This window comes from Macaca fascicularis, chromosome 14 (assembly GCF_037993035.2).
Source record: "Macaca fascicularis isolate 582-1 chromosome 14, T2T-MFA8v1.1".
In the NCBI taxonomy this organism is placed as follows: domain Eukaryota; kingdom Metazoa; phylum Chordata; class Mammalia; order Primates; family Cercopithecidae; genus Macaca; species Macaca fascicularis.
The window spans coordinates 102277212-102293168 of record NC_088388.1 but is presented as its reverse complement, the minus strand read 5'-3'; the positions used below and the strand labels follow the sequence as shown (position 1 = coordinate 102293168).

The window sequence follows — 15957 nt, the reverse complement described above, 5'->3', positions numbered from 1 at the left end:
AGTGCCCAATGGGTTCACCTTGCCCGTTGCCTAGACAGAGTTTATTTACCAAGACAGAGCTGGCTGTGCAGGAGACCAGAGTTTTATTACTCAAATCAGTCTCCCTAAGCATTCGGGATCAGAGTTTGTAAAGATGATTTGGTGAGTAGGGGCTTAGGAAGTGGGGGGTGCTGATTGGTCAGGTTGGAGATGGACTCACAGTAGGGCTGAAGTGAGGTCTTCTTGCTGTCTTCTATTCCTGGGTGGGATCATAGAACTGGTTGAGCCAGATTACCAGACTAGGTGGTGTCAGCTGATCCACCTAATGCAGGGTCTGCAAAATATCTCAAGCACTGATCTTAGTTTTTACAATAGTGATATTATACCCAGGAGCCATTTGAAGACGTTCAGACTCTTGCAGCCAGAGGCTGCATGACCCCTAAACCATAATTTCTTTTTTTGGGCGGGGAATTGAGTCTTGCTCTGTCACCCAGGCTGGAGTGCAGTGGTGTGATATCTCCTCACTGCAAACTCCACTTCCTGGGTTCCGGAGATTCTCCTGCCTCAGTCTCCCGAGTAGCTGGGATTACAGGCACCCGCCACCATGCCCGGCTAATTTTTCTTTCTTTCTTTTTTTTTTTTTTTTTTTTTAGGAAAGATGGGGTTTCACCAAGTAGGGCAGGTTGGTCTTAAATTCCTGACCTCAAGTGATCCACCCGTCTTGGCTTCCCGAAGTGCTGGGATTACAGACGTGAGCCACCACGCCCAGTGCCTAAACCATAATTTCTAATCTCATAGCTAACCTATTAGTCCCTTGAAGGCAGACTTATCCCCAGGCAAAAAGCGGGTCTTTTTGCGAAAGGGCTATTATCAATCTTGTTTCAGAGTCAAACCATAAACTAAATTCCTTCCCAAGGTTAGTTCTGCCTATGCCCAAGAATGAACAAGGATAGCTTAAAGGTTAGAAGCAAGATGGAGTCAGTTTGGTCTGAGCTCTTTCACTCGTAATTTCCTCAGTTTTATTTTTTGCAAAGGTGGTTTCGGTTTGACTCTGAAACAAAATTCATAATAGCCCTTTTTCAAAAAGACCCCCTTTCTTGCCTGGGGGCCAGTCTGCCTTTACAGACTAACAAATTAGCTACAAAATCAGAAATTATGGTTTAGGGGTAATGCAGCCTCTGGCTGCAAAAGTCTGAACATCTCCAAATGGCTCCTGGGGATAACATCACTATTGTAAAACCTAACCATTTCTGTGATCCCACCTAGAAACAGAAGACAGCAAGAAAACCTCACTTGAAACCCCCTATGATTCCATCTCCAACCTGACCAGTCAGCACGCCCCACTTCCCAAGCCCCTACCCACCAAATCATCTTTAAAAACTCCAACCCCCAATGCTCAGGGAGACTGATTTGAGTAGTAATAAAACTCCGGTCTCCCGTACAGCCGGCTCTGTGTGAATTACTCTTTCTCCATGGCAATTCTGTCTTGCCAAATCAGCTCTGTCTAGGCAGCAGGCAAGGTGAACCTGTTGGGCAGTTACAGGATGAGCCACCATGCCCAGATGAGAATTATTTTTCTAAAACAGGTAGAGACTGGAAGATAAATAAACAGAATGAATAAAAGAGATACCATAACATTTCTAATCTAAAGCTAACATAAAATGAAAGGTAAATTAAAAACAAATAATTTAGGTCAGTGGTCTAGTACTTGAAAAGCATCACACTTACCCAGAGTTTTACATGCAAAAAGAGCCATGGCACTTTGCAATCTGTCCGGTCTTAGCGCCTGTACTACGAGAATCTTAAAATAAAATGCAGAATATTTTTAAAGAATAAAGTTGTGCAACTACTTTAAACAATAATTAATGTTAACTAATTAAACAAATGTTTACTAAATATGGGAACACTTATCATTGTTTCATAATATTTACTGTGCTTTAAACTGTCACTATAGGTATATAGCAAGTATATATCAAAAATGTTACTGAAATCCGTTTACTTCCTCAAGCCTATCATCAAAAGTAAACATAGGGTTAGCAGCCTCTTCCGGATCTAATAAAAGGCTAAATGGCAGGTGAAAATCATGGTATGTAGGTGAGGCATTTCTGTTGACAGCAAACAGAGACCCAGAAATCCTCCCTAAAATGTTCAAATCACTATTTTTACCTTTAAAAAAAAACAGGAAAGAAACAGTGTCTCGCCCTGTCACCCAGGCTGGAGTGCAGTGGTACAATCACATCTCACTGCTGCCTCGAATCCTGAGCTCATGTGATCTTTGCACTGCAGCCTCCCAAGTAGCTGGGACTACTGATTCATATATATCTATGATATTCCTAGATGTTTTAAGTTTTCAAATCAATTTTTTCTTAGTCATTTTCCTTTTGGGTAAGCACTCTTGGGGAAATAGAATTCACTGTATATGGAGACACAAAGGGGTCAGATCAAGAGAAGAGATAAATGGAAAGGTCATTTCCTGGAGAATCAACTTCTGAAAAGCTCTCCCACTCTAATCTTTTTGACTAGCAAAAAAATTTGAGTGGAACCTGCCAGTAGATTTCATCATTCTATTTTAAAATAGAATGGGAAAAATCCCCTGTTACTCACTATTAGGTCTTTTCCTTAAAAATAACTCCAGGAAATGATTGTAAAACTTGTACAATTTGTACCTTAGTTTCTTTCTGAAACAGATTTTTCCTATTACAAAATCCCCCTGGGGTCTCAGGCAAAGGGAATAACAAAGCCACAGTGAGAGAGAAACCCGGCCCAGAAACTTTGGCATGATTTAATTGTCAATAAAGTGGCAAAAGCATCAAGCCCTTCCCTAAATATGCCATTAAAGGTAAAGTAACACTCTAAAAGCAAAGCTTTCCTTTAAATGGCTTCTGAATAATAAGAGAAACATTAAACACTTTTTTTTTGCATTTAGATAACACTAAATTTTACCTGCTGAAATAAGGAAACTTTCTTTGCAAGAATAGATGGAAACTCTTGCTCACACATTGAATTATGATAATAAGTACGCCACAGAGCTGCATCTTCAAAGCAGAGGGTCTGATAAAGACTGGGGAGAGCAATCTAAAAAATAAAAATGGCCATATACAGTGAGCTATAAACAAATATAAGCACATATATTTATTTTTTTAAAAACTAAAAGAACCAATTATTAGTTGATGTTTATTGCTCATTTTCCACTTTGTGTTGGCTTGTCTAATTATTTCTAGGTCAGCAACACTATGGTAAACTCACCTAATATTAAAGCCAGAATTAAAATAAACTTCCAACGTAGTACTAAACCAGTGCTCACGAGTTAAATCTTTTCTCTATGTAAAAACATTTGTATCTAGCTATCTCCACCTTATGAAGAAAACAAATGCGGTCATTAAGATCAAGTGTAAATTCTTTTTTTTTTTTTTTTCAGACGGAGTCTCCCTCTCACCCAGGCTGGAGTGCAGTGGTGCGATCTCGGCTCACTGCTGCAAGCTCCGCCTCCTGGGTTCACGCCATTCTCCTGCCTCAGCCTCCTGAGTAGCTGGGACCACAGGCGCCCGCCACCACGCCCAGCTAATGTTTTTTGTGTTTTTAGTAGAGATGGGGTTTCATTGTGTTAGCCTGGATGGTCTCGATTTCCTAATCTCATGATCTGCCCGCCTAAGCCTCCCAAAGCGCTGGGATTACAGGCGTGAGCCACCGCGCCTGGCCTCAAGTGTAAATTCTAAGGATTGTCATGTTAAATATGTCAAATTTCATATTAATATTGACAAAGACTCTATCAAAAATTTTGGTCAGGCTCCTCTGAGTTCTCTTTGACTAGGCCTCAATCAGGGGCTTCATGTCATGCCTTGTAGTATCCTATTTTAACAAGAATTTTGCTAAGTAATTTTAGCAATATTCCCTATCTTTAATATCCAATCGAATTCCTCCTCTCAGTTGGGCGCAGTGGCTCACGCCTGTAATCCCAGAACTTTGGGAGGCCAAGTTGGGTGTATCACCTGAGGTCAGGAGTTTGACACCGGCCTGGACAACATGGTGAAACCCCATCTCTATTAAAAATACAAAAAAATTAGCCAGGCTGGTGGTGAGCGCCTGTAATCCCAGCTACTCTGGAGGCTGAGGCAGAAGAATCACTTGAACCCGGGAGGCAGAGGCTGCAGTGAGGCAAGATCACGCCACTGCACTCCAGCCTGGGCCACAGAGCAAAACTCTGTCTCAAAAAAAAAAAAAAAATTTCTCCTCTCCCACCCTTGTTATCTGTTGGTATCTGATCATCTTGATCTGCCTTCACCAGATAAATCAGTTTAGCCAGAATCCCCACTTGCCGCTGACATTTCCACTTTTTTCTATCCACTGACCCCCAACACTAATCCTTACCCTGCTTCTTGGGTACAAATTCCCACTTGTCCATGCTATATTCAGAATTGAGCCCAGTACTATACTGAGATCTCTTTTCCCCTATGGCAATAGTTCTTTTGAATAAAACTTACCTTCACAGTTTTAAATTCTGTCGAGCTCTGTTTTTCTAAAACAGTATCAAATTCAATAAAAAAGAATGTTTCCTAAACCCTATTTGTTTATGTCTCTATTTGTAAACATGTTGCTTCTGTTGTCTCTAAATGTTCTAACCCTCTTTGCGACCTCATAAATTTCTATTCCATGTTCAATATTCACTTTAAACAAAATCATCTTTCAGAGGTTTTCCCAAACATATTAATTCCCTCTACCTCAAACAGTGTTCTCTTTTCCCCAATTTTTCAAGAGTGGGGTGTAAGATCAGAAATGTAAATCTGTAAAGGTGAAGAATTTTCACTGAAAACAAATGAGAAATTTAGAAGATCTATATCTTCAGTATAGAACTTCATATAATATAAACATAAATCAAGTATATAAAAATGCTTTATCCAAACATCTATATTCATATAAAAATAATCCATTATATTGCCCAAATTTCATTATGTAACTTAACTAAAATTAAACAGCAGAAAATTACATGTCAATTTAATTACTTTTTAATAAATGATCTAAGCCTACTAAAGTAACACTTGATGGTAGTCTGTTAACTTTAGTGACATTTAGTATACAAGGCCCCATCATTACTAATTTAGGTGTGCTGCACATTCTATTATCCTCATGTATTTGGCTACCTTGTATACTGCCAACCATTATGACAAGGTAATGATTTGATATGCTCTCTACAGTGTAAGTTTGTTCATGGCAGAGTCTCTATTATAAAATAGACACCTGTCATTCCACTGGTATAAACAAAAACACCAGAGCTTGTCAGTAGTTAAAGCATTGAAAGCAGATTTTTTTTCAGGACTATTACAACAGAAGAAGCAATAGGGGGAAAAAGACTTCAGCACAGAGCAGGGCTCAATTTTGAATACAGCATGGTCAAGTGGAAATTTTTAACCAAGGAGCAAAGTGACGTCAGTGGATGGAAAATTACTAAGAGGAAATATCGGGTACAGGGATTTCTGGCTAAACCAATCTAATAGGATTCTTACTGAAGACAGGCCAAAGTCATCAGAATCACCTGGGGAACAGTGGGGAATGAGGAATCTGATTAGATATCAAGGGTAATCAGATATGGAAGATGAATAAATTCTCACTAAACCAACTTTGCACGGTTCCTGTTAAAAGTAGATTTTACAAGGAAGTGCACAGGTGGGCCTAGAAGAAGGTTCAAGAGGCTGACTAAAGTTTGGTCAAGTAAAGACTGTCACTAGCATTATGCCAACTGGTAGTAAGCACCAAACAAATGATAAATGAAAAAAATGGAGGATATAAAACAGAATCGTCCCCCTCTTTTTTTCATTTATTTTACTCAACCAATATTTATGAAATGAAGGCAGTAAAGAGTAGTGGTGAAGAGCCCAGACTATGCAGCAAGAAACACAGTTTTAAATCCTGGCTCTACTTCCTAAGTGACCATAAACAAGTTACTGTATGTTTCTGTGCCTTAATTTCCTCATCTGTGACACAAGGATAATTACAATAGCTACCTCATAATGTTATTGAAAATATTTAGTGAGATAATCCATTTTCAAATTCTGTATAATGCCTTGAACATAGTAAGCCATCAGTAAATGCTAGCTATTCTACCTCATAATGTCATTGAAAATATTTAGTGAGATAATCCATTTTCAAATTCTGTATAATGCCTTGAACATAGTAAGCCATCAGTAAATGCTAGCTATTCTAACTGTTTTTATCATGTGCTATTATCATGTTATAACAGTTGTGAAGAAAAGCAGGGGAAGGATGGAAACATATATATCCATAGATTTGTCTTTCATTTCCCACAAAAACATTTTTAGCCTGAGTAGTTGAAGAACACAGAACTGTTGAGAGTCAGGCTTCTAAACTGCTTTTTCTTCTCCCATGTCACCATTCTCATAGCCTAACTTACCTTGGCGGCTGGGATTGGGAGAGAGAGAAAGAAAATACTGTATTTGGAAGGCATGCTATTTCATAACCGAAAGGTTTAGTAATTACTGATTAAAGGACTCATCACAATAATTCTTTGGTAACTTTTTACTGGGAGAACTTACATCCTATGAAAATATTAACGCTAATTATGAATAAGGAGGGCAAAGTATCAACAGAGACAATATAAATACAGAAGAAATTAAAATATGTCTCATAGTAGAAAAGGAATACCTTTAATGTTGCCACGGCCCAGCTTCGCTCCTGATCTATCCAAGACGGAAGCTGATCACGTATTTTTTGTTGAGAGTCCTTTAATAAAAGCAATTCTTTTCCTTAGTATACTTGGTAAAATTCAGAGTTTGAAAAATAGCAATTGATTAGCTATTTTATTATTTTGAAAAAAAAGTTCATTCTATACATTATTTCTTTTTTTAAAATGTATTTTACAAGCCACCATGGTAAAATTCTATGTAATATAAGGGACAGAGAACCATTTAGGCAAATGTTGCAATCATTTTTTTATTGTGCTTAATCTTTCAGGAAACTTCAGAAAAACTCAAATGTCATAAGGAACTGTCATAAAAGGTACATTATTTTTAATTATATCTTACATTTCAGACATTATCTAGGTTCCATGTTATATTTTGGGTATACTGCTAGAAGACTATTATTTATTATGTATTCAAATAGGAAATTACTAGGAAAAAAGCTAAATTTGAGTGAAGTTATTAAAAGTTCTAAAATGTAATTTTAAGACTCCCATTATATAAGAAAAATTTTCAAGTTATAAGATTTGTTTTTCTTAAAGATTATATAAAATTATCCTTGGAATAAAATACATATACTGAGAAAAAGAAACTGCATTAATTTGTTAGTATTACATATTATTCTCAGAATATACGTCTTTAAAACAAACAAATATACTTAGGTCTATTTTATAGGAAATACTTAAGAGGCCAGAATACATTCTTCTAATCAAAGTATAACTTCAACAATAATTTAGAACACCTCTGAAGCAAATTATACTTGATCAACAAAAAGCCAGAAATATTTTCTCTAACAGCAAAATAGATTATTTTAACTTACAGCTTTACGTAACATGTCTCCAACAACCACACCTGTAAACGTATCCCATTCCTATTGAATAAAAACATAGGAACACAAAAATATAAAGATGATAACCAGTCAACAAAATTGTCTAACTTACCCTATAAGATGGCTTAAAATGCAGTTCTTTATGGAGATAGGGAAAAAAAAAATTCATTTCCATCTTACCACTTCTTCTAGTACGTTAACATTATCAAGAATGTATTAATGTGATAACATAAAATACTAATATGAAATCTACTAAGAATAATTTTAGTAAAACAAAACAATAACTCCATTATATATATGAGTCTCAATGTCTAAAAATTTAAATGTCAAGTTCAATTAACATTTGTCACTACCTGTTAATTGTTTTTCCACAGGCTATTTGTTGCTAATGAGTAAGCAGTAAGGTGCACCCAAAAATTTAAAAATGGTATCTGGTAGGAAATATTGAGAAAAGTAATTCCATTAACATATTTTTTCTCACTGATTGAGAGAAGATGCCATTAATCCTTTTTTTTTTTTTTTTTTGCCATAGAATTAAGATTAATCAAGTGTTCTAGAATCTAGTGCTAAGAAAATCTATGCCTTCCCCATGGCATCCGTAAGTTAGACAATAATAGGTACTACCATACTATTGTCACACACTGGCCAGCAAATAAGCAAAATAAATGAAAATTCGAGAGCAATGTGGAAAAACTACCAAAGCAATGTATTTTCTGCCTTCACGCACCCTGGCCACACACTCTTCCTATTAGAATTATGCAGCCACAAATAAGCAAAATATGAATGATTACTACTACATTATGTGAGTCACAGAAAAATGTTCTCCTTTCCCAATGACAGTTTCTTTACACTTTAGGAGAGAAAAATAGTGAATATATATATTTCATGGAACCTACTGATCATAGTGAAAAACATTATATAGGAAGAAGAGAAGACATCAAAGTTATCAACAGGAGTTAATGGGACCAAATGAATAAATTCAGGAGAAACTATACAAGTTAGCCAGTGCATGTGGAGTCAGAGAAAAACAAAGAGAGAACATAGGAAGAACTGTGAATGGTCTGCATTCTTTTAACTATTATATTCAAATGAAGGGAACCAGAAAATAGTCAAAATTTGACCAAGTAGAGTAAAGTAGGTCAAAACTGCACTGTCCATATACCATCCCTTGGCACCCTGGCTACTGGAATCTCACTTTATGATAACAGCATCATAATGAGACAAATTACTTGCGAATAACTGTTTTTAAAATTGTAAGCAGACAAAAAATGGTTTCATTAGCTCCAGCTCAAGGGAGGTCCTTTTGAAGTTTGAGAAGGGGTTACATGGCAGACTAGAAATGAGATCATAAACAAGGAAGATAAATTATACATAAAAAGATGAACATAAACCTGTAGGTTCAGGCAAACTTCTAAGAACTGCCCATCCTCATGCCTCACCTGCTGCCTCTTGACAGTTCAGTGGAAGCAATAAAGAATGTAGTTTTGTACCAATATTATCTCACTTTTTCTATTTATGAGCTCTACTACCTAGGCCAGGAAAATAAGAAGGCTGACTCTTCTGTTGCCCTAAGTAAGTGAACCTGGGTTCAGAAAAATGTAGGCAGCTTGGGAGATTTCTTTCCTTGCCTTACCATCACTCTGGAATGTTAGGCTCATCCACAGGGAAGTAGAACTAGAAATCACCATTTTATACCACATTTCTAACTTAGTAAAAGATTAATAGGTTGATATATAATTTCTAGCCTAAAGTAACTTCTAATGTAAACATAAATCTACCCATTAACAAATTTCTATGTTACTGTAAAATTTCTCTCCTTTAATTTGACTTACATTTTCTTGAAAAAGTTCAGGATGCATGCCTCGAACAAAATGCAAAGCGAACATCAACTGATCAGCCTGCAAAGAATAACAGATATTATCTTGCCTTTTAAAAATTTGTGTCTTTGGAAAAGCATAGTCCTTAAAATCTGGCACACAAAAATCTCCATTCTGTCTTCATATGACCTACTTTTATCCATGTAAGAAATTACTATTCAGATTGCTTTCTACATCTTAGAAACACTTCAAGTCAGGGGTGGGGTCAGAGTAAGTGATCAAATTTTTAGAGAAAGCACTAACAATTATGCAGTGGACCCATGTCATTAAAAGACAAAACAAAACTAACTTTGCCAGGTGAAACATTAATACAATTGTGAAATTTAGATTAGTCATTTATTCACCAAATCCACCCCATGCATTAGCAATCTTCAGTTTGTCACTGTGTAGGTTTAAACATATGGGTGACTATATGCAATTATGACAACTATTTTCTCTTTCCTGGATAGAATAATCTCCTAAACCAAACAGAAAACTGTAGTGAACTCTTCATTTTCCACACAAGAAGAAAAGTTATACCAAATAAGCGCAAACAACAAATAATTCCTTCAATGTATTATCACTTAGAAAGTTAAAACATGAGTAACTAATTGAGGTTAGATAACACAGAAAAAACTATAAGATAACCCAATATTTCACAGAAACAAAAGCAGAACCAAAAACAGGCTGTCAATAAACAGATATCAAAAAAGACACCAAATCACATAGAATGAGAGTTATCAAAGGAGAAGGTCATAGCTACTTTATCAGAAAACTAGAACACGGATTATGCTCAAATATTTCTCACTAAAGGAAGGAGGAAAAAAAGAAGGGAGGATAGAAAAATAAGGTAGAAATTAAGATTCAGACTTTCAGGAGCAATCTAAAAGACAAAATGAAAGAAGGAAGAAACAAAGTCGAAGAATGTAGGAAGTGAACTAAATAATATGCCACATACATTCTACTAGGTGCTGCCAGTAGTCTTAGGAGGATCATACTCTTTGACTTCAACTCTGACATTAAATAATACATTTACAAAGAATTGAAAACTAATTATTTTTCCGTAAGTAAGAATTGGTCCAATTTCTAAGAACATATTAAATTAAATAAGAGCCACAAGTTTATATAGGGCATACAAAATTAAGTAAATAAAATTATGTCTTTATTAAAATATAGTAAAACATCTTTCTGGCAAAACAATACTGTGTCAGACATATAGTATGAAAATGGATAAGATATAATTGTTACATGATGTATCAAAAACAAGACTCTTAAATACAAGGTACCTATGCAAAATAAGATTTGATGTTTTAATATTTTAAATGTTGTGGAAATAAACCAACTTGTTTCCATTTACGGGAAGAGTGTTTTTAATCCACACAGTATGCTAACTCTACTCTCCATGAGATTGGGTAGGCTTTGTTCTCCACTGCAACCCTATTGCCTACAATAGGCAGGTGAATAACAAGTATTTCTTATAAGAACAGTCTCTTTACATGGGCATTAAGAACCCACACAGGGCCAAGCATGGTGGCTCATGCCTGTAATCCCAGCACTTTGGGAGGCCAAGGCAGGCGGATCACCTGAGGTCAGGAGTTTGAGACCAGCCTGGCCAACATGGTGAAACTCTGTCTCTACTAAAAATACAAAAATTAGCTGGGTGTGGTGGCATATGCCTGTAGTTCCTGCTACTCGGGAGGCCGAGGCAGGAGAATCACTTCAACCCTGGAGGTGGAGGTTGTAGTGAGCCAAGATCTCGCCATTGCACACTCCAGCCTTGGCAACAAGAGCGAAAATTCATGTCAAAAAAAGGAAAAAAAGAACCAACACAGGTCCAGAATCAAGAAACTGGATACAAATTCCATCCCTCCTATTTTACTAGCCAGGTGATCTTAGCCAAAAACAAATTACATCATCTCTCTTGACCTCAGTTTTCTGTCTCTGTAATGACGGGACAATAATATTAAATACTATCTACCTCACTATATTATTTTAATAATTAGATTAGATAATGTATCTGAAGCACTTAGCATGGTACCTAGCACACTCTAAAAGCCCAATAAATATTAGTTATCATTTTATTAGTACTAATAATAATGAATAAAATGGATCCTACATTTTATTCAATCATTATTAATCTTTTCGTCTATGGAACACAATTACCAACGTGCAGGAAATTAATACAGAAAATCAGCAATTGGTGTCTCAGTTCTAGCAAAATGGAAGATGAAAAACTAATTTTCAAAATTTCCAGCTACAAATACCTAAAATCTTGGATAAAAGGTCCTCAAGCATCAGAAAAAAAAGAGGGAATTGGAAACCAGAGTGGCATTAAAAGCAGCTATGGCTGCCTTGGAGGAAAACAGTCATGGTAACCTAGGGCACAACCTACCTGAGCCAACACAAGGAGAAATATTAACAGTGAGATTGCTTTCTTTCTAAAACTTGGGCCTTTAAAGAATTACACTATCAGTAAAAATATGAACCAGAAAAAAAGGGCCCATGCTCACATGAAACAACAAATATACCTGGAATCTGGGCAAAAGAAGTGTCCTCTGAAAAAATTAAACATCATACTTGTGCCGAGCACAGAGTTAAGGCATAAATTTTAACTATGGACTGAAAAGGAGTCCCTAAACAACAGAACTAATCGTGATGTCACTGGGTTACCTGGTAAGAGTTTAGGCAAGCTTGCTTTAGAGAACTACTCCCCTAACCCTGATCTCAAAGAACTCCAAAAGATAAAGTATCACTGAAGATGAGTTCATGGTCCAAAAGTATCAGCAGGAGAAAACAATCCACTGTAAGCAAGGGTCATTAGACACATCAGAAAAGAAGACTAAAATGTTAAGAATTTCAGATAATAGAACAATCTGAAACAGACTCTAATACAAGTATCATTAAATACTCAAGAATGTAAGAAGGGACTAAACATCCCAGAAGTAGACAGCTCTTCTGAAAAAGGCAGATGAAGGAGGGGAAGAGAACTTTATAATCATTTAAATTAGACCTAGATGAAGAGAAATTTGTAAAATATAAGTAAAATGAAAGAAAAACCTAAGGAAGTTACCCACATTAAAATAAAATTGGAACTAAATTTTTTAAAAATTGAATACAAAAAGTCATACATGTTAAAATTTGAACACACACTTTGTATAACTATATGAGCACAAATATAAATTTGTGAAGAATCAAACCAAATTTTTAACACCTGTTATATAAGATCTAAAAGGGGGTATCAAGTTGGGGAGAGACTGAAAAGGAGACTTTTTTTCTTTATTTATACGTATACATCATTTGGCTATTACAAAGAGCACGAATAACTTGTAATTAAAAAAATTAAGTGGCATACGTTAAAATAAGAATCTTAAGGCTAAGTACTTTATAAAATACCTGGTATAAATAAGGTTCAGAGATTTAAAACTCGAACAGATTGCTGTTGAGAATGAAATTGATGCTGTCTTTTTTGGAGGGCATTTTATGTGTTCCTTAACATTCTACATGTCCTTAAATTAAGAAATTTCACTTCTAGAAATTTAAGCAAAGGGATCACATATGTGCTCCTAATAAGAAATAAGGATAGGCTTTGAAAGATTGTTTATAACAGAGGGAAAACTTAAATAACAATGTCCAAAAGTCTATCATAAATAATAATCAAAATAAAATATATATAGCATAGTCCATTTTGTAGAAGGAGGAATATGTTTATAAAAACATACATATATGGATAAATATCTGCAAAAACACATTAAAACAGATACCAAAATTTAATCAGTGATTTAATTTTGAGATTGTAGTTCCTTTTTGTTTTCTTTATTCTTATGTGTATTTTGCAAATTTCCTAAAATAAGCTTGTATCATTTGCATTTTTTAAAAAAAACAGTAAATGTTTATTAACAAAAAGAAGACATCTATTAAGCACAAATCTTCCTACCAAGTTTTAACAGATAATTTGTATAGCTTTTCCCATACTGTAAATAATAACCGACAGATTAGGATAAATATGAGATTAAGTCACCATTTATACAAAACATACATACAACGAAAAGACCTTCCTGTAAATACTACTAGCAAGTGATTTCCTTGCCTACAAGAAAATCACACCTACATAAGTAAAATTTATTTTATAAAAGTACATATTGGGGATGTGCACTTGCGTGTGCGTGTGTGTGTGTGTGTGTGTGTGTAGTACTCAATAACTATTTCTTGATTAAGTGAATTAACAAAAAACAAACATGTGAGCACGTAAAAAAATGTTCCACATCATATGTCATCAGAAAAAGGCAAATTAAAATAAGTCACTACTATACACCTATGAGAAAGGCCAAAATCCAAAACACTGACAGCACCAGATAATGGTAAGGCTGTTGAGCAACAGAAACCCTCATTAATTGCTGGCAGGAATGCAAAAGGGTACAGCCACTTTGGAAGGTAGGTTAGCAGTTTCTTACAAAACAAAATATATTCTTATCATATGATCCAGCAATTGCCTTCCTCGGTATTTACCTAAATGTGTTGAAATGTTATGTCTACACAAAAACCTGCATATGAATGTTTACAGCTGCTTTAATCGTAATTGTCAAAACTTGGAAGCAACCAAGATTTCCTTCAGTAGGTGCCGAACGGATAAACTGTGGTCCTCCAGATAATGGAATTGTATTGTATTCAACATTAAAAAGAAATGAGATACTATGCCATGAAAAAAAATGAAAGAACCTTAAATGCACAATAGTAACTGAAAGAACACAATCTACAAAGGCTACATACTGACATACTGTATGATTCCAATTATATGACAAACATAATTAGAATATAATTTGGAACAGGCAAAACTATGGACAGGAAAAGCATCAGTGTTTGCCAGGGGTTAAGTGAGCAGGAATGAAAAGGCAGAGAATATTTTAAGAGCAGTGAAACTACTCTGTAAGATACTAGAATGGTGAACACATGTCATTTACATTTCTCAAAATCCATGTAAAGTACAATACCAAGAGTGGACCTTAAGGTAAATGATGAACTTCAGGTGATTAGGATGTGTCAATGTAGGTTCAACAGTTTTAACAAGTGTACCACTCTGGTGCAGGATTTTGATAGTGAAGGAGGCTGTATAGTATGTGGGGGCATGAAATATATGGGAAATCTCTATACTTTCTGCTTAATTTTGCCATGAACCCAAAACTGCTCTAAAACATAAAGCCTACTTTTAAAAAAAATGCATTCACAACTATAACATAACAAATGAACATTACATAGATAAATTTTATTTTATTTATTTATTTTTGAGATGGAGTCTCTCACTGTCGCCCACGCTGGAGTGCAGTGGCGTGATCTCAGCTCACTGCAACCTCCACCTCCCAGGTTCAAGTGATTCTCCTACCTCAGCCTCCTGAGTAGTTGGGTTTATAGGTGCCCACGACCACACCTGGCTAATTTTTGTATTTTTAGTAGAGACGGGGTTTTGTCATGTTGACCAGGTTGGTCTCCAACTCCTGACCTTAGGTCATCTGCCCACTTCAGCCTCCCAAAGAGCTGGGATTACAGGCATGAGCCACCACGCCCAGCCTACATAAATGAATTTTAAAACCCTCGAAACATAACAGATCTAAGCAATTGGCCATTGTTCAAGTGTGGCTGAAAAACCCCCCAAAACAGTTACAACCAACTAATACATATATGAAACAACTACCATGAGAATTAAAACACTAGAAAAAGCAAGGCATGTCTTTTGGGGAGATGTGTAGTGTAGTATTCTTAGGTATTAGGTTAAAATTCAGATTTATAGTTAAATAATGATGAGGTGGAGAAGCTACTAAGATGAACATTTTATAAATTAGTGGATCTTTAAAATGATTATAACAACATATATAGTTTAAGGTAAAGAAATACATAATGATAAAGACAAATAAGACAATAAATTGTATTAATTCAAAACCTTTATCAGTTAATGATGTAGTTCAATACTTATAATTTAATGATATAGCAAATTCTTTTCATTTGTTTTGATGTTTGTTTTTACAGACACGGTCTCATTCTGTTGCCCAGGCTGGAGTGCAGTAGTGTGATCATAGCTCACTACAGCCTCAAACTCCTGGACTCCAGTGATCCTTCCACCTTGATCCACCTTGACAATGCAAAGTGCTGGGATTACATGTATGAGTCACCATGCCTGGCCTAGTTAATTCTTTATGACATATATATATGTGTGTGTGTTTATATATATGTCATATATATACACACACATATATATACAAATGTACACACGGTACTACCACATTTATTTTAGCCATTTCTTCACTTGTACTGAGGAAGAACAACGTAGTCTCTAGGTTTCAGGAACAGAAGTAAAGCCCCTGTCATTCTATGATCCTCAGATTACCCACTGGAGTCAGTAAACTAATTGCTAATTATTACTGAGCCCAACACTCCAAAATGTTGTCAAAAAATAGGCACATAATATGTGGACAATAAGTGGGTAATGGTGGTTACCTTTCTCCCGTTATCTGGTTACAGAAGATATCCTGACCTTAAGGATGAGCATGTAATTACAGTGTCAGTCAATCACATTGTATTACTCCATAGACATTGATACAAGGGTTGCCAC

General features: G+C 35.7%; 1 protein-coding gene across 5 annotated transcripts in view; it reads right to left on the bottom strand.

Moving 5' to 3' along the window:
- Positions 1-15957, bottom strand: part of DYNC2H1 (dynein cytoplasmic 2 heavy chain 1) — a 355588-nt gene that overhangs the window by 180514 nt on the left and 159117 nt on the right. For all 5 annotated transcript variants that reach the window (XM_005579474.5, XM_005579475.5, XM_005579476.5 and 2 more), the window contains 5 exons: positions 9333-9398; positions 7492-7542; positions 6637-6714; positions 2923-3054; positions 1708-1780 (listed from right to left, as the gene is read on the bottom strand). In XM_005579474.5, coding sequence (XP_005579531.3) covers positions 1708-1780; positions 2923-3054; positions 6637-6714; positions 7492-7542; positions 9333-9398 — 400 coding nt within the window. The remainder of the gene's footprint in view (positions 1-1707; positions 1781-2922; positions 3055-6636; positions 6715-7491; positions 7543-9332; positions 9399-15957) is intronic.